This window comes from Carettochelys insculpta, chromosome 31 (assembly GCF_033958435.1).
Source record: "Carettochelys insculpta isolate YL-2023 chromosome 31, ASM3395843v1, whole genome shotgun sequence".
Classification (NCBI taxonomy): Eukaryota; Metazoa; Chordata; order Testudines; family Carettochelyidae; genus Carettochelys; species Carettochelys insculpta.
This window is the reverse complement of record NC_134167.1, coordinates 12314533-12337150: the sequence shown is the minus strand read 5'-3', so window position 1 is coordinate 12337150 and position 22618 is coordinate 12314533. Positions and strand designations below refer to the sequence as shown.

General features: G+C 51.4%; 1 protein-coding gene across 2 annotated transcripts; it reads left to right on the top strand.

The window, feature by feature from the left end:
• Positions 1-393: 393 nt before the first annotated feature.
• STAMBP (STAM binding protein) lies at positions 394-21529 on the top strand. Of its 2 annotated transcripts, XM_074981627.1 has the most exons (12): positions 413-525; positions 1249-1315; positions 1882-1949; positions 4193-4408; positions 7264-7339; positions 9225-9320; positions 11633-11996; positions 13395-13519; positions 15817-15954; positions 17343-17455; positions 17938-18037; positions 18937-21529. In XM_074981627.1, the coding sequence occupies exons 4-12, from the start codon at positions 4206-4208 to the stop codon at positions 18991-18993; spliced, it is 1272 nt and encodes a 423-aa protein (XP_074837728.1). In that variant the 5' UTR covers positions 413-525; positions 1249-1315; positions 1882-1949; positions 4193-4205; the 3' UTR covers positions 18994-21529. The 2 variants fall into 2 exon arrangements, with proteins under 2 accessions (XP_074837729.1, XP_074837728.1); XM_074981628.1 differs by lacking the exon at positions 1249-1315 and having other exon boundaries at positions 394-525.
• The last annotated feature ends 1089 nt before the right edge of the window (positions 21530-22618 follow it).

Here is a 22618-nt window from a genome sequence, read left to right as displayed (position 1 = left end):
GGGGCAGCCACTGGAGAGGGGGGGCAGCCCCTGATTAGAAATCACAGAGGCCCCTTAATGCACCTCCCACCCCCACTTTAGTTCCCTGAGGCCCCTTTCAAGAGGTTACCCCCTCCGTAGCTCTAAGTAGGTGTCATGGTTTTACGGCCGGGCTCCCATACCTTTACCAATATGGCTGCCTCCCAAGACTTCCGGGCCGGCGGAGAGTGGACGAGAGGAGGAACAATGCGGAAACGCCCACCGGGATGTGGGTGGCCTCCTGCGAAGGCCCGGATGTGGAGAAGCAGTCTGGTTGGCTGTTAAGAGCGAGGCTGGAGAGCCCGCCGTAGGGCCGCATAGAGCTTATTCAGAAGGGGCGTGGCTCATTGCCCAGAGCGAGGCTGAGGGAAGCCTGGCCCACCCGGAAGCGGCGCTGGCTCTGGAGCAACTGACGCCGCACCCCCCTCCCCCGTTCCTCTGGCTGTGGGTCCGCGGCTGCCCCCGCCCGCCTGAGGCCCCCCTCCTCGGCGGAGCCCCGCGCTGCAGGTCAGGCCCCGTCCGGTGGGGGGCGGCGGCGGCGGCGGCTCCTGGCTGGGGGTTCAGCCGGGGTGAGGCCTAGGGGCGCCCAGTGGGTGCTGGGCAGAGCCCCCCCCCCGTCTCTCGGGCTCTGAGGGGTGCGAGACCCCCTCGCTCCTGTTCCCGCTCCCGGGCTGTGGGACCGGCCCGCCTGCCACAGGCCCGGCCTTGGCTGAGCCGCGGCCCCCCTAAACCGAGCTGGCAGCAAGCGCTGGGCGGGGCTGGCTCCTTGTCTGTGTGGGTCCCCGGTCCCCCCCCGGGGAAGGGCGTGGGCCAGTGGCTGGAGCCCCACGTAGAGCCGCCACCAAAAAATAAAACTGAGCCAACCTGGGTAAGCCCTCGCCCCCTCACTCGGATTTCCCAGCGCGGCCGCTTCCGGCAAGGGACGGTCCTGGGAATACCCGGACAGACAGGTGGCAGTTCCTCCCCGAAGGCCGTCCTTGGCGGGTGTCTTATGCCTGTGATGGGCAAGCTGCATTCCCGCTGGGCCAACTAATCCATCCTGCTGGGGCGCAGGGGAGCAGAGTCCAGGGTGTCTCAAAGTCCCTTCCAGTCCTGCGATTTTCTGATTAAACCCCCTGCTTTTTGGGGGGGGGGGGTGTTGGATGGCTCCAGAATTGTAACTAATTGGCAGCTAAAGCGGGTGTGTTATGCACTGGGATGTCTATAGATGTTTGCTATTAATCTATACAGAGTGGGGGCTGCCTCTGACCTGAAACTCCCTTTATGGCAAAGTTGGAGGAAAAGATCCAATTTATCGGTAGGTGCAAGGTGCAGATTGGAATTTGACCACTAGTGTGTTCATTACAAGCCTTGTTCTGCAAGTGCTGAGCAGGGGAGGGGCAGAGTTCAATTCCCCTCCTGAATGGTGGTTTTCCTTGTTCTTGTGTGACGAAGATCAGCGCTGTGCAGCCTTTGGGCATGGAAGCAGCTTTTAATTGTCTTGTGTTTGTAAGGTGATCATAGTATAAGATTCACAGCTAAATCTGACAGCTCTGATTTAAGGGGAAAATCCCATTGCTCACTAGCAGTTTTGGCAGAGTGCTGATTAAGAACTGCAGGCTTTTAGGGTTACAAACATAGAGCTGGAAATGCAACTTCTTTTGTCTCTGTCATAGAATCTCCACTTTCTGTTTTCTCTGATCAAGAGCTTTCCCCTTGTTCAGTGGGAGACTGTAAGAAATCTCAGTGTATTGATTTGTGTCAGGCATGTTGCTGAGGGGTTTACAGGATGTTACAGATTCAGAGCTATGATTTCGCTGAAGGTTTATCCCATAAACTGTCTAATTCCCAGTGCGTGATAACCTGGAAACTGTCTGCTTTTAGGAATTCAGGTGGCTAGCATCAGTTGGAGAGCGGAGACGGAGGTGTCCATCAACAGGGAGGTGACACAGGTATGGATTCTTGTATGAAAACATTCCATTCCACTTTGCTTCATGGACCCTTGGCAGTGCTTTCTGCTTGCAGCAGGCCTTAGGCTGTCAAAATTATTGTTGGGGACTAGAAGGAAAGAGGATGCCCACTCAGCAATGTGTTTGAAAGGACCCTGATGCAAGGCTGCCCTTACGATGTATGGGGCCCTATGCAGTGCTATTAAACTGGTGCCTCTGTGCCTGATGGCAGCCAGGTGGGCAGCTACTCTTTTAGAGATGGGATTTCATGCTCTTCAGCAGCACCCTAATGAAATATTTGTAAAGCAGATTTTAAACCCGGGTGGAGAATTGATGGCTCGCAGCCTGGTTTTGGCCCGTGTCTTGCTTCAATCCAGCCTGTGAGGCTCCATGCAGCAGTGCGGCCTGGTGCTGTGGCTGATGCCCTAGCACCCGCTCCCTGCTGCAGGGGAGGAAATGAGACCTGAGCCTCATGGGCTGATGCAGCTCAGTTAGATCTGGCCCAGGGACTCTGCCTGGCAGAGCAGAGGATGTGACCTCTTCCACTGGCGGGCAGTGGTCGCAGCAGGGTGCAGGGTTGGCAGGAGGCATTTCCCTGAAGCGCACAGAGAAGCACACACCCAAATGTGCTTCCCCTTCCACCTTGGAGCTGCGCCAGGTAGGCACCCCCATCCCATACCCCTTCCATCCAGACCCTGCACCCTCTTCTCCTACACCTCCCTCCTTCCCTGACCCATTCCTGCAGCCCTGCTTCTAGATCCCACATTCCCAGCCCACTCCTACACCCTCCAAGGCAGACCCTGCACCGTACCTCTTGCCTGGACCCCTCCCACCCACAGCCTCCTTCTCCTGCACCCTGTATCCGTTGTAAAAACGCTAATTTCTTAAAGCACGCGGGCAGGGTGGTGGCAGGTTCTTCCAAAAGTGTCCTGTGGCAGGAGTGGGAAATGTTTTTTTTTGGGTTGGGGGCCACTGACCACAGAAAAATCAGTTGGAGGGGCACATAAGTGAGACGCAAAAAGGCACCATAAAATCCTCACAGATGTGACCTCTGACTGAGACACCTCACCTCCCTCACACTGTAGCACCACAGGCAGGGGAGTCGAGAACGGAGGACCGAGGTTTAGGGCGTCCCCCAGGCCAAACTCCTCTAGGGGCCCGGAGTGCAGAAATTGGGAGGTTGAAGATTAGGTGTGCAGGAGGGGGCTGCCAAGGAGCAAGTGTGGGGTTTGGGTGGGAGGGAGTGGGCTGGGGCTGGGGGATCTGGGTGGGAGGTAAGGTGCGTATGTGGGCTTGGGGGTCAGGAGCAGGCTGGGGTGGGGGGTCTGGGCCCGAGTGGCAGGAACATGCTGAGGATCTGGGGGAAGAAGCTACAGGAGCAGGCTGGGGTGTGGAGGTCTGGGAGCGAGGGTACAGGAGCAGGCTGGGGTGGGGAAGCCTAGGGGAGGGGCACTTACCTCTGTCTCATGGCTGCTACCCCCTCCCCTGGCTGGGGGAAGCACAGTGTGGAAAAGTGCTCCCGGGAGAGGCTTCTCTCCCCACCTCTCTCAGGCACCACCCCCACTGCTCTGACTGTCCGGAATCCCTGCCAGTCAGAGCAGTGGTGCTGGTGCCTGGGAGAGGTGGGGAGAAAAGCCTCTCCCCGGTGCGGTGAGCTGCTGTTTCCCCCAGCTGGGGGAGGGGGTACTGAACCAACTGCTGCTTCCTGCCCCTGACCAGGCAGAGTCTGTAGGCTGGATCTGGTCCCGGCTTCTGTGATCTGGCTCCCTGCCCTGCCATGAGCCAGATGCTGGGCAGAGGAGACCCCAGCATCAGGGGCCAGATATAGACAGACCAGCGGTTCATCTGAGGGTTCGTGATCCAGTTCATGATCCGAGGGTTCCCCATGTCTCTTGAGATATGATTGTTGAGTGGGAAATGCTTATTTAAAAAGGGGTCTTGCAAAGCACTAGTGAGATTGATGCTGGGGCTGATCATCTCCATTGAAAACACTGGTAACTTGAATCTGAGTAACTGGGGCTCAGATAATCCCGAATGAGTCTGTGCCCCTATATCCAAAATGCGCAGACCTGAAAAGTGAAGCTCTGAGGAGAGCTGTGCTGCTGTTCCTCCTTTAAAGGCTGCTCAGCCTGAATGCTATGTGCCCTTTCCTTCAAAAGTCCCCCTGCCCCTCTTCTATAGTCGGATGACACAGAGGTAGTACTGGCTAATGTCTGTTTTCCTGCTTTGGTTCGTTCTCTCTCTAGCCCATTGGTCCTTATGCTGGACCACACGGACGTCAGCCTCCTCCCAGAGGAGCGAGTCAGGAGACTGATCCAGATGGGGAGCTCTGTGGAGGTGAATGAGGAGGTCCCGCCGCGACGCTATTACCGCTCTGGGGTTGAAATGATCCGCATGGCGACAATTTATTCAGAAGAAGGCAACGTTGAGCGGGCCTTCATACTATACAACAAGTATATCACGTAAGGGCTCCTTTGCTTGCATGGAGAGGACATACTTGGAGTTCTTTGGGGGTGTCATATTGTCTTGAATGTCTTGCACAGTATGTTACTATCCAGATAAGTCACTGAGCTGGGAGTTAGGAGACCTGGGGTTCCAGGCTCTGCCACTTGCTCCCTGTGTGATCTCGGGCGAGGGACTCCCCTGCTTTCTGCCTCAGTTTTCCCACCTGTAGAATGGAGGTGTGAGTCCTTGCCTGTCTCTTCCCAGTGCATGTATCACATTGGTGCTATGTGTTGCTGTTATTGAATGGCTAGACCAGGTGTGGCCAACCAGTTAGAGGCAAAGAGCCAGATTGCACTGTATCCACTGCTAACAAGCCACATGTTATATGTTTGTTTATATTTTATATATCTATACATAGACATAAATATATATTGTATATAGTTATATACAAATAAATATATAATGTGTGGCTCAGTGTGCTTCTAGCTCCCACCCCCCTCCCTTTCCACTCTGAATGAATGTCTTCCCCCAGAGCCAGGCACTCCCAGGCCCCCACTCTAAATAAATGCAGTCCCACAAAGCCCAGCCTTTGGCCTTAATCGCTAAATGTTGTGCTGCTTAGGCCCTTGGCCAGCTGGCCTTCGTTCATCCAGCTGCCAGGTAACTGCAGTATTCTATAAGGTCTGTGAGTATGGGTCTTTCCCCACCTGTCCTGAAAAGGTCCATGCATGGTGTAGAGTTGGCTTACCCCCTCCTGGAGTTTGCATTGGCAAAGAAATTAATAATCCAAAAGTTCAGCCTAGGAAACAACCTTGGCTGCTGCTCGAGTTCCTCCTTCAGGACCTCTCAGCCCGCGTGCTAGATTCCTTCTCCCTATGAAGAGGCAGAGGTCATAAGTTCTCTGCCTTGGTGACCCATTTCATCCTTTCGATGCTTTTTAATACAGCAGAACGCATCGAGTAGATTCTGTCAGTCTGCTACAGGGTTACAAAGTACAACGCTCCCCGTAAAGTTACAGGTTAGACTCGATTATGCTCCTGGCCTGTAAAGACTGTTCTCTGCTCTGCAGCCAGGTGGTGTGGAACACAACGGTGTCCCTTCAGAGTAGGCAGTGAGGTCTTTGCCTCCCTGCTTTGAATCTGGTGCATTGCAATCCTTATTTTCTGCCCTGCATTGGCAGGGAGACCCTCTTCCTTGTCCTCATGCTGAGATGTTACCAGCCCTTCTCTCGCTGCCATGCTTTCCAGAGGGCACTGGTCATCTCGCTCTACAGAGCATCTGCTCCCATAGAGGTCTCCAAATGTGGCTGTGTTGAGTGATTGCTTCCCCCAGCACTGAAATTCACCCACCCCTGGAGCGTAACCTGGCAGCTGCTTATCCCCGGGCTGTGAATAACGCCTTCTTGGAGTGCGTGGGATTTCTACCAAGGGTTAAAGACTTACCTGAAAGTCTGTGCCCTTGAAGGAGCTGTACTACGACACTGGTTCAATATGGGTGTACGTGCAGAGCTTGATCCTGAGAGTTGCTGAGTGGCTGGTTTCAGCTCTCTTTGTGGGCCCTCAGCACCATCTGGGTCCTAGCTTTGAATTCCCCACCCCACCCCGTTCCTGCAGAGCTCTGGCTTTTTCTGGGAGTTCTCCCATCTAATTGCTAACCCAGCCAGGCCCTGCTTTGCTTTTCCATTCTCAGCTTGTAAAAGGCTGATCTGTGTAGGGAGCTCCCTGGAACGTGAGTTACAAGTCCCATTGAATGTCACCTCCCTGCCGCTCTTTTGCAGTCTGCAGCTTCCATTTATTTATGCGCTTTCTCTGAATCTAATCAAGAGCTTCAAGGGGGTCCATTCCCCTGGGGTGGGAGATCACTGTCCTACTGGTGCTTTTCCAGGGCATCTGTACAGTTTTCTTCACCTGACCTCTTTAAATTCAATACATTGTTCTCTGATTAGCCTGGCCTCCAGCCTCTCTTTTCCCCTCCCGCCCCCCAGCCACTTCCTGAGCTTTTATGGACATTGCTGTGAGGGAGACTGGCAAGTGTAAACCCAAGTGGAATCTTTCCAGCTCTGTTCCTTGCATGCTGCTATGTCAATCTCCTTTAGCTAAACCAATGTCCTAAAGGCTTCTCCATTATAATGGTGATAGATGATGGTGTGTTCCCTCTCCCTGGAAGCTGCGTGGTATGGGCAGGGAGAATTGGATCCTCAGAGTGTGGTGTCCCTGATGCTAATGAATTGCAAACAGTCTTTCATTCTAGCTAGACTTGATTTATAAGCAGGATATTTTAGCATCACTAACAATAAAATCTGGTCTCTCGGGTCCAGAGTTGCTCTTGCCTGTTTCGGTGCTCACTTGAAATGGCTCCATGGATTTCAGTGGAGTTACTCAACTCATCTAGATAGTTACTTTAGTTTTACAACAGGCTAGATAAAAACACTAGTAAAGTCAGTCCAATTTAAAAATTCATTCAGACGACTTGTTTCTACTGCTTTGTATGCCTGATGCTGAAATGTAAGTTCAATATTCCTATTCATTTGTTTGATCATAAGGTGGTTGAAAGTCAGCAAGTTTCCAGTAGTTGTCTGATATTTTTGCATTGTTTTTGTAGGTAGTTTTTAAGTGAGGTGTAACTTGGTGGTAAGCAAAACAAATCTGATTCCTGAAGAGGGCACGGTAATCTGGAAAGGTTGAATGGCCCTTGTTTCTAGACCTCAGATTACCTTAGGGCCATGTTTCTCAAATGGTGGTACGCACAGCCTTTGGGTATGCGAGAGAAGTCTGGGGGTACTTATAATTTTCTTTGAAAAAGAGGTACTTTATTAAACAAAGGTTGAGAAACACTGGGTGGAGGAGCCTAATGGTCCTTTCTGGTCTGGCAGGCTCTTCATAGAGAAGCTGCCCAAGCATCGCGATTACAGAACCACCACCCTCCCTGAGAAGAAAGACACGTTGAAGGTGAGTTGCTCCGTAATTTCTTTTGGAAAACAATAAGATTGTAGGTGGTTGGAGTTAGATGAGCACGGGGTGAGTCACGTGATCTGTCATCCTACCGTTGCTGGGTTGGTTCCAGTTTTCTCTGGCCGTGGAAGTGGAGAGGGGGTGTCTGGAATTCCCCCAGTGCCTTTTGAGAGTTATAATTCACAGGTATCTTTTTTTTTTTTCCTCCCATTCTCCTCTGTAGGCCAGCCACCCAACACCGTTTCCTATGCTTCACTGTCAGTGATATCATCTTATCTGCTCCTCTCTTCCTGAAGTAATGGGGCTTCCCTCCCCACTTCCCATGGGAGATCATTCCTAGTTGGGCACATGTTAGAAAGGTCTTCTGGTGTTTGGTCCTCAGACTGCCATCGTCTTTCACTCCTTGGTATTCCTTGGCCCATATTCTTACATCAGTACATGAAATGCTCCATCTGCACAGGTGTGATGGACAAACTTGCATGTCTGCCTCTCTAAAGTTCTGTCTGCACTCACAACAGGTGGCCAGGGCACCAGTGCTGGGGGAGAGCTCTCCCAGCGCTTTAGGAAAACCACCTCCAGGAGGGGTTCGCATACCGCTGCGAACTCGGTGCCCCATAACTCGTCTCACTGTGTGTTCCAAGCCCTGGGAGCCTGTCTACGCTGGCGAGTTTCTGCACTGAAACCCGCCATGCTGGGCGGGGGATTTTTCACACGCTGAGTGAGAAAGTTTCAGTGCAGTAACTTGCCAGTGTAGACAAGCCCTAACCTGCGCATGTGCATTGAGGGTGACGGCGCACAGGCGTCACAACAGCCGAACGCGGCGCGCTGAGTCTTGAGCACAGAGGCACCAAAGATTCCGTTCTGAGGCAGAGGGGAAGGGGCGGCTGACTCAGTTATCCCCCAAAACTCCTGTTGAATTCAGACCACTTAGCACGGTGGTGGGCAACTTGAGGCCTGCGGGAACGCACGTGACCCATCAGGGTTCTATGCGTGGCCCACAGCTGCTTTGTTTGCCATCGCCCATGTGCGGCGATACCCGATTTTGCTGGCTTCTGTGCGCATAGTTTGTTTCCCTACCGATGTAAAGTGACCAGCATGTGAAGTGCGGTAGGTGCTGACTGTGTGAGCTGTGCACTCCCTCTGCCTCCAACCAAAGTTCAGTCAACACACCCCACAAATTCTAGGCAGGCAAGCGCAGTAAAACTCCGGTATCCCGGGAGACCATCTTGGTTAGAACAATCTTGCAGCCCATGCAGCTGAAGGAGATTCACTCATGTGGCCCACTCACTAGCCTTGGTTGCCCATCCCTGACTTAGCACCTCTTAAAATAGATCCCCAAAGGCCAAATCTCTGGTCTGGGAATGCAACCAGGATTAGGGTCCAGGGAATTTTTGAGAGCTGGACTTGCGCTCAAGTTGCAGGACCTCTGGGTAGAGATCCTGTAATCGATGGCCTGTCTCTTTTCCCAGAAACCTCATGCAGCTCTTTGGGGATGCCGATGCCCGTGTCTAGACAAATGCATGAGCCGGTAGCTGCTTCTTGCAGCACCCATTGGGGCAAGAAAGCATGGAACACCCTCTGTCCGTGCAGCTGCTGAATGGGAGGTGGGAAAGACAGACTGTACACCTTTGCTATACCAGCATGTGATCCGGGTATCCCACTCGTCCCCTGTGCAGATGCACCCGCGGGAAGCTGTAGCACCACTGATTGGTATCTCTCTGGGTTGAGTGCTCCTTTCTCAGACTCCCGCTTCTCTGCGGTAGTTGTTGGTAGCTAAATGCCTCCAATGGGAGTTTAGGTCTGGGAGTTGTGCTTGGTCTCAGTCAATCCCGGCTTGCTGTCCTGAACTTGGGGACGTCACGCTTTTTCCCTCTCCCCGCAGAAACTCAAAGAAATCGCTTTCCCCCGAGCGGAGGAGCTGAAGAAGGAGCTGCTGAAGAGGTACACCAAAGAGTATGCAGAGTACAGTGAGCGAAAGGTGAGTAACGCTGGGAGAGGAAACAGCTGCAAAGGAAACTGATAGGCAGGGTTTTTGAACCTGCAAGCCGGGTAGCTGGATTCTACAACGTAGCGTTGCAGCCTTCCGTGTCAGTGCTAGGAGCCAACTCTCCCTGAGCATGTCACTGCTGCCTTGTTCACCTGCTTCTTCCAAAATCAGCTCTGTGTATTCTCCTGGCCTGGACCTTAGGCAGGGAGGAAAAACTCCCAGCCTGAATGTCATGATGTGGGGGGGTCACCAGGCCCTGCACCCCTCCTCCGCAATCAGATGTAACTCTCAGTCAGCAGGTGGAACAGAAGAGTTATCAGGCAACAGGGACACAGCGTAGAGCAGACTTGTTAGCACAGGAACAGATGCTGTCAGTACAACAAGAAGTCCTGTGGTACCTTATAGACTAACAGATATTTTGGAGCAAAAGCTTTCATGGGCAAAGACCTGCTTCATCAGATGCATGAGTCATTGAGGGGAGGTTCAGGGGGGTATTTAAAAAGTGGGATCCCAGTGAAAGGAAGGGCTAGAGCTGTCAAGGTCTATTCAGTCAAGGTGGAAATGGCCCATTATCAGGTGTGTATATATGAAAAGAGGAAAAAGCAAGTCAGATCAGACAGGGGTGTGTGGCCCATTGTTGGAGTAACACGGCTATCTCGCTTTCAGTACAATCCATCTTGGGGAGAGAGGCCCAGAGAGGTCCCTGAGCAGGCCTCTGGCCCCCTTCCCCCCTCACTCCACAGCCAGTTCCATTTCAAACTAGCCAGGTCCCTCCTCCCATCTTTGTCCTGTTCCCTGGGAAGAAGGGTGTCACCTGGTTGCGTGGGTTACAAAGAGCAGGAACTCCCATTGTCTACCTTTTGAGAAGTCATCCCACTAAAACTCCCCTCCCCACTCTGTAACTGATGCTGTGCCTAGGGAAACTGAGGCACCTACCTGGTGTTAGTACGGGGCACCAGGAACCACATCCAACTGAACTCAGGGAATCGGATCCTCAGCCCCCAACTTCATCACAAATCCATCAAGCCAATCAACTTCTCCTGCAGGTCTCTTCTCAAACCTCCCCTCGGCTCGGAGTCAGGCAGAAAACTGCCAGCTGAAGGCAGGTGACAAGAGGTGACTGCAGTTAAGAATTGCTGGCATCCTATTTTTATTATCCTATTTGCTCTGCCCTGGCTCTGTCTAAGCCTCATGTTCAGACCTAGACCGCTCACTTCACACATGCTTCACACAATGGGGATCAGGGCAGGTTTGAAGCTGTATGTGGGAGCCAGCTGGGATCCCTGGGCCAAAGCTACAGTGGGGCTTCGGCACTCGTTTAACGCTCCAGTCAAACTGTCCCCCTCCAGCGTGTGGATATGTTTCAGCTACTGGTGGAGAAGGGAAGCTAATCGGCAAAGAGTTCCTGCTGATGAAGGGATAGGCTGAGGCAGGCGTGTGGAATCTACCACCAGCTTACTTTGCTCCAGCCTGCAGCAAGGCTCCATGCTAAGTACTGGAAGCCCTAAATCCTGGTGCATCACTCTTTGCTTTGTCTTGCTTCTCAGTGAGAGTTTTGATTTGTTTGTTTCTTGCTTGTTGGGAGCCAATTCAGTAGTTTGGTGGGTGTTTTGGGGTGGTAGGTGTTGCTGTTCACTTGTGTGCGGCCTCTGGTTGATTTTTTTTTTTTTTTTTTTCTGTGGCTCAGTGGCCTTTGGACAAACTAAGATTCCCCATCCTCAGTCTAAGGAACTGATAGTGCCTAGGTTGGTTCCCTGCTCAGTTAAGCTGTTCCTGCTCCAGAATCTGAAGCAAGGGGGTCTTACCCACGAAAGCTTCTTACTTAATACAGGGTCCGCAACCCCAGGCACGGGTGCCAAGGGTGGCGTGCGAGCTGATTTTCATCGGCACACGAGGCAGGAACTCAGCCTCTCCCCTCTTACCCCATGCAGCGGGAAGCTTGCTCAGAGCCATGTCACCTGTGGATTAACAAAAAAGCAGCTAACGAGCTAATGCCACCAGCCACCCCCCAAACGGTAAAGCTTTGCATCTTCATTGATTTATTATTGAAAATCAACGTAAGCAGGACTATTCATGGCTTTAAGAAGTATCACCAGCACTTGAACCGTCCATAGAAGTCAAAGGGTCAAATGTCAGCACTGGGCCTTGGAAAGGTGGCTAACCCTGACCTAATTAAAATTGTTAGTCTTTAAGGTGCTACAGTACTGCTTGTCTTGTGTTGTTTTTGGTGAGCCTGTTTGTATGTTTGTCCCACAAGACCCAGTGACATCCTGACCATTGCTCCTGCATGTTTTCCATTGCAGAAGAAGGAGGAAGGGGAGTTTGCACGGAACCTGGCTCTGCAGCAGCAGCTGGAGGAAGAGAGGCAGAGGGTAGCCCAGATGAAGCAGCAGCAGGCAGAACAGGAGCAATTTCAGGCTTTCGAGGAGCTGATCCGGCGCCAGGAGCTGGAGAAAGAGCGTCTGAGAATCATGCAGGAATTCGGGAAGCCTGAGCCTCTGGGGCAACCTCTGATACCAGGAGTGGAAAAGCCTCCGACTGACTTTACCCCAAAGATTTCTGCCTCTTCTCTTCTGCCTGTGAGCCCAGTGGCAGGGACGGTGCTGCCAAAACCGCCTGTGGTGGACAGATCTCTGAAACCTGGAGCGTGGGGGAGCCCACAGAACAGTTAGTACATTTTGGAATTAACCCATGTCAGTGACACCAATGCCTGAGCCCTGGCTGGAAGCCAAAATTAATAGAGGTGGCACAAATGGCATCATTCTCAGGAAACTGACCAAAAACACACACAACACATCAGCGTTCCCTGTAAGCTGAGCGCTTGGGCAGCCACCCAGGAGAGATTCAGGTGCCACCCAGCTGATTAGCAGAGCGCCCACAGCCAGCCAGTGAGCAGCTTGTTTCTATTTGTGATGCACATCTCCACATACTTTGTGCACATAACAAATTTTATTCCACCCCCCCCAGTGGAAAAAAATTAGAGGAAAACACTGCACAATGTATTCGAAACCCTTTGTTTTCACTTCTGTTCCATCCTGTCCTGGCAGGGAGAACGGCTTCCACCTTGGTGCTGAGTGCTTGCATGGCCCGAGGGAGGTTCCCTGGGGTGTCCAAAAATAGCTTCTTTCCCTTGAAGAGGATCAGGCATTTGAACCTGCAAATTGTTGAGCCTTCTGGCCTCTGATCTAACACTGCCCATCAATAGGACGGTGCTCCTGCTTTTAAAGCTAAGCACGTGCTAATGTGCCTTGCGCAGTGGAGGACACATCTAAAGGCCATAGCCAAGTTTGGATCAAGTGCTGGTTCAGAGGTGGGGGACCTCCATGGCTTGCCTGAATCTGGTCCCTGAGGCCTGGGGGCTCCCCTCTAGCCTCTGGTCTGCTGCGGGGGTGGGGGAGGGAGGGGGGTGTGTGTGCATATGGAGCCCAAGCTTTGTGGACCAGACTCAGGCAAACTGGGGCCAGATCTGGTCCGTGGGCTCTGTCTGGCGGGGGCAGGAAGCAGCTCCGTGCAGCTGGAATGGCAGTGTTGAGAAGCGCTGCCTGGAGGCTTTTCCCCTGCTGTTCTGATTGGCTGGAATAGCGGACAATAGGAGCAGCGGAGAGTCGGGGTGGGGGGTGTGGAATGCAGATTTAATTGGATGCCCTACCTAATAGCCATGACACCCATGCACTTCTGTGATTTATGTGGCAGGGTCCAATGGCTAGAACACTAGACCAGAACTCAAAACTCCTGTATTGTATTCCTGCCTGCATCACTAACGGGTGTGTGTTGAGGAAGGCTCCACCCCACCTCCTCTCCTCCAAAATGGGGAGGAGGCTATTGATCTGCCTTTGTGAAGCCCTTTGAGATCTACAGAGGAGAAGAGCGAAGTAACACCAGTGATTTCATGTACTCGTTTGGAATATGAAGAGCAGCTGTGTACCTAGAGCCTCTGTTTCCAAACCCCTTCCCTGAGCTTTTGGGGTTGAAACAATTTCCCCTCCTCTTGCAGTACTAACCTTTCCCGATGCACGTGGCAGCAAATCTTGCCTTGTGTTCACTCTACCCTTCCCGTCCCTACAGATGTAACGATAGAGGGCCTTCGCCATGTCGTCATCCCCAAGGAGCTGTGCCATAAATTCCTCCAGGTAGCTGATGCTAACACGGCCAGGGGCGTGGAGACATGCGGAATCCTTTGTGGGAAGCTGGTAAGGTGGCATTTTGGATAAAGCCCTTTCAGCACCTTGTAGCTCTTTTGCCTTAGTTTCACCAAAGGCCTCTTGATCTCCCGAACACATCTTTGTCCTGCATTGAGTCTAAAATTAGATCCGGTGTTGATTGTCATTGCACGAGACTAAAGTCGTGCTTGTTGACTCTTTGAAGTCCTGAATGGTGCAGGCCGTGGCTTTACATTTGTTCCACGTTCCCGAGCCTCATCTTGCTGGGCGTTTGTTTGTGCTCTGATGCTCACCTTCTGCTGTTGCGCCACAGGCCCCGATCCTGTGATCGGAGCCATGTAGAATGGGACTGCATGCATGCAAGTGCCGCTGAAATCAGCAGGGCTCCACACAGGGTCCATCTGCGTGGATCTGACTGCAAGATTGGGCACTTCATTTGGCTAGCGATCAGGTGCCTTCTGTGAAGACCCATAGGGCATTCAAACTTTGTCAGCCTAGACAGTCATCCTTCCCCTGGGCCAAACAACTACAGGCTGCTTTCCCCGAAAAGGCTTCCTAATTATAGCCAGTTCTTTCCCGTCCTTGAAGCCTTTCCCTGCCCCCTTCGTATGATAAACGCTTCCTTCCAAAGTGCCATGTAAGAGCGAAGTATTTTGCCATTATTAATTGGCAACTGGGATGGTTTTCTTTGTTGTTTATGCGATGATAGCACTTAGAAGCTTCAGACGTGCCCCAGGACCTAGTTTTCCTCCAAGTTCCCTGGCTGTTCAGGTGCTTAGTAGACCTCTCCCCCAGCCTCAGACATGTTGCAATGGGAAAAATGCCTTTTCCCCACCAGCCCAGCTCCTGACCTGCAATGGTGAGGGAGAGGTGCCCTTCCCTCAGCCCACTCCCAGATCTGTCATGCTTGGAGCAGAGGTATCCCAGCCCCAGCTGGCCTGCTGTGACAGGGCAAGGGGTGCCTCTCCTTCGGCCCCACCCAGGTCCGACCCAGACTTTCTGTACTCAGGAGAGAGGTGCCTAGTTCACAGCCCCAGCCCCAGAGTTGCTGTGACAAGGAGAAATGCCTCTTCCTCACTCCCAAGCCCAGCCGAGGTGCTGCTGCAGGGAGTTGGAGGTGTCCCCTCTCTTCCTGCCAGAACCCAAGGGCAACTTACACTCCAAATCCCTAGGCCCGCCCCAGAACCTGCAGCCTCAGTAGGAACCATCACCCAGCCACACTCCATCCCTCAGTCCCACCTCTGGCTTGTACATTTTGTTATGGGCACCAGTGCAAAGATGATGCATTGCACATCCCCTCCGGGTCACCCGTCACCTCCACCCTGGTGCACATACCGAAATTCATTGCACGTGTGTGGCAAAACTAGAGATCCCTGCAGACCTCGCTGTGCTAGGTGTGGTATAAACGCAAGATGGTCCCTTCTCCAAGGAATTCTGAATCTAAGCTGTGCTATGGACACTTTTTTCCCCAGGGAGCTCACGCCCACTAGATAAGTCACAGAGGGTGGTAGCTTTCAGTCATGACTCATGTGGGCTAGAGGCAAGTTGACGAGCTCATAATGACAAGATTTCCTTGGGACGTAGGAGGGACTAAGATCTCCTGGTTCTTAGGCGCAGTCCCAGCTGATCCTATCTCATAATCCCCCTTTGTAACTTCATCCCGCTTCATGTCAAACTGTCCTTTATGACCTGGAACTTTAACTACTGCACCTGCCAAAGCTTTTGGCTGTCTAGCAGTCCATGGTAAAAGGACACTTAGCCTCTGTTCTGGGGTCAGGATCTTCTGTAGGCCTGGGGCTTTGTACGGCCACGCTGAAAAACACGGGTGCCGTGGTGCACTGCGCTATCCATCGTCATCTGCCTTGGGGGATCAGACAAATGATCATAGAGATGCAGGGATGGAAGACACCTCAAGAGATGATCTAGGCCAGGCCCCTCCACTGAGACAGGACCAAGTCAACTGGGTCCAACCTGCTCTTAAAAACTCCAGGAACGGGAATTCCACAGCTTCCCTTGGTAACCTGCTCCAGAGCTTAACTACCCTTCAGGTTACATGGTTTTTGCTGATAACTGATGTAAATCTCTCTTGCTGCAGATTAAACCCATTATTGCTCACAGGTATTATGTTAGAAATTGCCTAGGGAGGTTGTGGAATCTCCATCACTGGAGATATGTAGGAGCAGGTTAGACAGACACCTGTCAGGGATGGTCTAGACGGTGCTTGGTCCTGCCATGAGGGCAGGGGGCTGGACTCTGACCTCCCGAGGTCCCTTCCAGTTCTAGTGTTCTATGGTTCTATGTAAGCCCCTCTCCCTGCTGTCTTCCAGCTGAGGAACGAGTTCACGATAACACATGTCATTGTTCCCAAACAACACGGCGGCCCCGATTACTGCAACACGGAGAGTGAGGAGGAGCTCTTCCTGATTCAGGATCAGGACAGCCTCATCACTCTGGGCTGGATCCACGTAAGTGCTGCTGGCAGCCTGCAGGCCTGGCTTGAACGAATACGCTGGAAAGCAGGTTTAAGGGGGGAGATTTGTCAGTAAAGCCTGCTCTGTAGGGTTTCTCCTCACACAGCTGGTGCTGGCCACTGCTAGAGGTGAGATGTTGACCTAGATGGTTCAGGCCCTTGCCCAGCTGGGCAAACCCTTGGCAGTCCCAGCCTCTTTAAGTCATTATATTGCAATGATTGTTGTAGGCTGTGCAGGAACAAAATCTTCAGCAAGTTCCTTCCCTTCTCTGGCTCCCTTTCCCCCCACCCAATTCCCAGTCAGGCACATCGATCCTTCCCCCTTCAACATAAGATCATGAATGGAAACTTTCCCCGGTGAGCCTAAGCAGCAGGCTCTAATGTCTGTTTGGGCTTAAGTGCCACCTCCATATGAGCAAAGAGCAGTGCTGGTGTTTGCTGCAGGCAGTTAGATCTTGTCAGTCTCCGCCGAGGAAAGCTAGCAAGTTTGGTACGGGACTTTGGGAGATTAGGAGGGGTCTTGTGACCCCTGCTCTGGGAGCTTCCTCGAGGAAAAAATGTATCACCTTGAGGGCTACCTGGATGCCTCCGGCGTGAAATGGTAGCACAGGCAAACCGTTGTACGAGATGCTCAACTTGCTCTCAGGAAGCACCAAGTGCCTTTGCTAAACTGGCTGGCAGTTCCCCAGGGCAGTGCTTGCCTCACCTCTTCCTCCAGACCTCTGTCTGCTGCCCCACCACGTGGTCAGCCTCAGCCAGCTCCAGATTCCCTCATTGTCCCCAGCTCTGGCCTCATTCCCAGTCCAGATGCTGCCTTCTAAGTGGTGCCAAATGCCAAGCAAAACAGTTTGTGCTGTAGGATGCTCTTTCCAACAAGACAGCTGCCTTGCAAACACCGGCAACTATAAAAAAAAGTGGCTAGGTTGTCCCCTTAGGCCCGGGGATCAGCAACACCCAGCACAGGCGCTAAGAGTGGCGCACGAGCCAGATTTCATCGGCGCACAAGGCAGAAGCTCAGCGCCGCCCCTCCTCCCCGTGCAGCCAGGGGTTTGCTCAAAGCCGGGCCACCTGTGGATTAACAAAAGACCAGCTAATGCTACCGACCACCCCCTAAAGCGTGAAGCTCTGCATCTTCACTTGTTTGTTAATGAAGCTGTTGTAAATAGAACTAAAGTATCGCCAGCACTTGGGCTGGCACTTAAACTGTATACAGAAGTCAGATTTTGGCACCGCACCTCAGAACGTTGCTGAACCTTAATTGGTGTCACGGAATAAAAACTCTTGCTCTTTGTGACCCTTTGTCATTGGCTGCAGCTGGTTTGGATGCCTTTTGCGTGGGCCAAGCTTAACCCTTGTCTTTCCCTTTGATGTGTCCGTGTTTAGACTCACCCGACGCAAACAGCTTTTCTTTCCAGCGTGGACCTGCACACGCACTGCTCCTATCAGATGATGCTAGCTGAGTCCATTGCCATCGTGTGTTCACCAAAATACCAGGAGTAAGTAAGAGTGTGTTCCTTTCCCAAGCATGTCGCTCCCGGACAGAGTTAAGTAACGCGTGCAAGATAGGATTTTCAGAAGTGTTTGAGATCTGGCTTCCCCGCCCCCCCTGAGAGTGCAGGGGGGCGGGTGGAGACAAAAGCTGAGCCAGCCTGTGTGCCGGCTCAGCCTTTAAATGCAGAGCAACAGGGGAAACTGACTGATCCCGGTGCAAGCAGGGATAGAGGTTGAGCCAGCCACTCCTTATTTACTTGGGGTGGGGCTGCAGGTAACTGGTACCACTAACCAGTAAGCAGATGCTTATGAGTTAGTTGTGTAACCAGATGCGCTCTCACTTCCTGACTAGATGTACCCTTGGGGCTACCGGAATCCACCTAGGCAACAGTAAAATGTTACAGCACAGAAGTTGGTGCATGTCAGAGTTGCACTGTTTAAGACACAATTAGGAAAACGAGTTGTTCAAAGCATCTTATCTCTGTAGGACAGGATTCTTCAAGCTGACAGATCATGGCCTGGAGGAGATCTCTGCTTGTCGGCAGAAGGGCTTTCATCCACACAGCAAAGATCCACCACTCTTCACGGTAAGTACCTGAAGAGAGAGGCCACTGAGAACTGTGGCTCAGTCAGCTTGTTCAATGGCTGTCCTAAGCCTTACCGATACTTCAGGGCTGGGCTGGAATCCAGGGAAGAAAGGGGCTGAGCCCTCACCCCTATGGTACATCTAAAATGGCTTGGTCTGAGGTAATAAATGCAGGTCTGGACTCCTGGATTCTGTTGTCACACGCTGATTCACGGTATGGTCTTTGGCAAGTAGCTGCCTTGCTCCATGTCCTCACAGAATGGGGCTAAATTCCTGCCCAGGGCATTGTGAATGCCTTGCTAAGAGAGTGGCATTGTCATGTTTGTCCGTGGAGCAAATTCATCTGCAGGGCTTGTTCCGTGTCTAAAATTATCTTGCCTCTAAGAGAAGCCTCATGACCTAGTGGGCAGAGAATAGGACAGGGACTTGAGGGCTCTACCCCCAAGCTCTGCCAGTGACTTGCTGTTTGACCTTGGGCAAGTCACTCTGCTCTCTCCGTGCCTGAGTTCTCTGGTTAGAAAATGAAGAGGCTAATGCTGCCTCTGCTTTGTGAATACCTCAGTATCTACTGATGGCCAGTGGCTTAAGTGCAAAATGTAACTTATTCCTGGCAGAGGGGTTGACTTAATGTTTAAGACTCTGGACTCTGACTAGATGGTCCTAGCTGTTCAGCTATGGATTTGCTGTGGGTCCTTGGGCAAATCACTAAGCATACCTGGGTCTTAATTCCCTATTGTAGGATGGGGTTAATCCTAGCCTGCCTCGTAGAAGGTGGTGTACAACTAAAATCCATCGATTGCGATGCCCAACTGCCGCAGTGAAGACCGTAGGAGCTGGGTCAGTAGAACAAAAGGGATGGAGATGGTTCAGTAACCTTCCTGTCTCTCCTGTTTCTTTCAGAGCTGCACTCACGTGTCGGTGGCTGAGGGAGATGTGGTACTGATGGACCTTCGATAAGCCTTAACTCACCTCTTTGCCAGAAAAGAGCTAACTCGTAGGCCTAGGGAAGCTCTTGCCTTCCGTAGCAAACGATTGCCGCAGGGATTTTCAGTAATGACAGTGAGGTTGGTGATCGCCTCTTGGAACACACAAGATCTCTGCAGCCTCTCCCAGGTGTCAAGAGATGTTGAGATTCCAGGGGTGGGAGGAAGACTGTATTAATTTAGATTTAAAGAAAAGAGGAAGAAAAACCCCTAATGCTACAACAATTATTTAACTCTCTAATCATCACTCCCTCTGCAATCATTCCCAAAGGGTTCGTGCTACAACTGTGCTCCTGAGGCTTGGCGAGTGGATTGGGCTGAATGGTGAGCTCTGAAAGGAAGCACTTTCCAAACTTTGATCTCCCCAGATTTACCCTCCTTCCCTTTTCGCCCTGCCATAGCTGATCCAGGGGCAGCTGAAAGACGGTTTTCCTCTGATTCCAGTGGGCTGTAGGTCATTACTACTTCAAAGCTCCAAACTCCCTCCTATAAAGACTCCCTTGACAGTGGAAGTAAGTTGCATCTTCATCTGACAGTGGAATAAGTTGCATCTTTGGGCTTCCTGTGTGCTGAGAGCAATCTGAAATGGGACCTCTGGGGCCATGTCCTCATTGACACTAGTGGTGGAGACACTCTACTTTAGAGCGGTGCAGGGGGAGGGGGCAGAAACCGATGCAAACAGCTCCTCTGCTCATGGGAAGCCCTACGGTAGATGAGTAGGATGAGCACGGCAGAAAGGCTAGATACCGGAGAGGAAGCTGGTTTCGGTTGCCATAAATAGTTGATTAAATCTGTTTAAAAGGACCAAGAAAAAGTTGAATGGATGGGGGTAGTGAAATAAGACCCTCTGTTTTACTATTGTTCCAAATGGGAAATAACTCTGGACTCTGTTCTGCTTCTTTTGTGGATGTGAGAGGTCATGGCTTATGGATTTCTCTAGCAGTAGGAAAGCCACATAGCCTATCTGTGCTGTCCAGGTGATAACCCACCATAAGTGTTCTGTCATCTGGCTGGTGAAATGGTGTTGACATAGTTCTAACACCGAGTTCCCTCAATAGGTTAATTCCTGTGGTGGAGTGGGAGCTGAGAGCTGTCCTCTGGTCTAACCACGCTAGAAGCATTCCATGTGGGGCTTGTAGCAAGGTCCAGTGGTTTGGGTACTGGACTGGGAGATGGTCGCTTCCCTTTTCTAGGGCTGCTTCCCAGTCTGTAGAATGGGAATGATGAAACCGACCTTTTCTCTGTACACTGCATTGAGCTCTACATCTGAAAAAGCATCCTACAAGAGTTAGGCTTTAATACCAGCAGTGCAGTTCTCAAGCATTTGGAGCAGAGCACCCCGGAGACCGCACTGATCAGGGCAACTGTTAAACCCTTGCCAGAATTAACTATTCAGATAGTCCTGGAACTGAACTTCTAGCCATGCCCTAAGTCCAGAATGAGTCAGTCCTCATTCTCTAGTTCAAACATCCTTGAAGGCCGGCAAAGTCGGGCTCCAAATGCCTGCCTGTAGTGATGCCTTGAAAAATCCTCTGTTCACCTCTGTAACTTCTTATTGCTGCTGCTTGATGTCTCCCCTTGGAAGCCAAAAGTCATAGTTTAATTTTTTTGCCAAAGTTCACACTCCATGAAGTCCTGAGATGATCTGGTTCCTAGCGCCTGTTGGGTATGACTCAGTGATTCGACACAAGTGTAGTGCATTGTCCACGTCAGTTGCCAAATTGTGACTCTTCTTTTCCCCTATTGCTTCTGTCTGTCTCGGTGTCTGTTAGTCTTGGGAGAAGATACCCAGGTATGAGAAACTGTTCCCACTTTATTATGCTCTTTGTACACTAACTCTGACATGTTAGATTATTGCTGAGCATTAAGTGCTAATGAGCAGAACTTTGGCTCCCAGTGAAAGACTCACAGCTGATGGTAGTATCCAAGATCTCAGCATCCTACCTTTTGGCATCTTGTTTTTTTTACCAACATGTGTGCTTTTCATCTGAAAAATGATGTGTCCTTACTGACATGTTCTGCTGTATAATAATTGGCAAACATAATTATTTGGTGTACAGTTTAATACAGATTGGTGATACTATTTTGGTTGGATTTGTGTTGTCATTGTTCAGCCAGCGGTAATACTTCTGCACTGATTTCACCCTTTTCCTCTTGGTATACGAAAGGCAGGAGAGATCCCTTTTTCACAGGTGGCAAAGTGACTTGTCCAGTGTTCCAGAACAGGTGAGACCCTGCATTCCTGCCTCCCGTCTCCTTGTTCGGACCTTCGGGTCATAATTGGGAATGGACTGTTCCTGACAACCAGAAGGGAGAAGAGCAGATTATGCTGTTTGGGACTTGCCTTTACAAATCTCCTTTGTTTGAGAACTGTTTGGAGTAGAGTTTTTCAATCTTTTTCTTTGAGACTCTCCACAGCATACTGTAAAAATGCCACTGCCCACCTGTGCCACTTTGTGCATATCCAGAAAAGTAATATTAAATTGAGAGTTACACAGCAAAACTCTCACGCATCTCTAAGGTACAAAAGAGCAGCATGAAATAGGTACAGAAATTAAAGGCTTATTTTTGTTGTACTGAGTGTGAAACTCACTGCTGGTGCAGGTCCCCAGGCTAAGTGGCCCACTGAGCTAAGTCAGAATGGAGGGGCAGAAGCCAGGTTTATTTTGGCAGACTTGCGGACTCCTGACACTGACTTGCAAATCATTGGTTTAGAACCTGATGCAGTTATCTTGTATTCCAGGAGTGGTCCCACTGACAGCAGTAGAACAACCGGTGGAGTAAGAAACCAGCCAGGTCTGAGAATGACCTCATGGCAAACATGGCTAGGCTGACCTTAAAGGTGCACCATCTGCAAGGTGAAGACCCTTTGTCCTAGAGAATGGAGAATTCATCCTTCCCTCTTAGTTTGGATTTTATACTAAGCATTGCAGAGAATTTCACCACCTTGCCTAAGTTTGTCTGTCTGACCAGTGGTCCTTTGAAATTCAACTTCAAAATCCTCCGGGGCTTGCAAACGGAGTCCTAGAGTGGCTCACGCTTCTGTGGAGATGTTGCCTGGTAGGTACCTCCCCACCTGTTGGCTGCCTCTCCACAGCTCCGTGGCAACTAAAACGTAACATGGGACAACTTTGGAAAGACCATGGAAGAGGGGAAGGAAACACTGGAGATCAGATGTGGATGGAAGGCCCCTATCTTTGCTGCTTTTGAGCCATGAGGATTCCTTTCTGTTTCACCTGCCAGCAGCGGGGATGAATCTGCTGTGCTGCTGCCCTCAGGTCAAAACCAACTTGGACACCTTCTGACCTGAGACAAACAACCTGGCTGTGAAGAGATGTAGGCTGAGGGACCTAGTCGGACCTCCTATAGTGGCTGAGTGCCAGAGACTAGCTGTTGCAGCCTGCTCTCTCCTTGTGCTCCGTTGAAAGCTTTCCTTCCACTCTTGCACGGTTGTATTAGAGTGGGGCAAGAATGTAACCGGGCCCTGCGCTCTCAGCTGGGCTGCAGCCAGCGCGTCTGTCAGGGTGCGGCTACACCCCTCTGTTAGTAGCGGCGAAGACGCAGCAACTCAAGTCTGGCTTTTGGCTCTGGTTAACAGC

What these genes read in the sequence shown, in the direction of transcription:
- STAMBP (XM_074981628.1), top strand. Translation starts at nt 4,206, where the DNA reads ATGCTGGACCACACGGACGTCAGCCTCCTCCCAGAGGAGCGAGTCAGG. An exon ending in CAGAGTACAGTGAGCGAAAG is followed by an intron (nt 9,321 to 11,632) that starts GTGAGTAACGCT and finishes TTTCCATTGCAG; the next exon opens with AAGAAGGAGGAAGGGGAGTT. An exon ending in AAGATCCACCACTCTTCACG is followed by an intron (nt 18,038 to 18,936) that starts GTAAGTACCTGA and finishes TGTTTCTTTCAG; the next exon opens with AGCTGCACTCACGTGTCGGT.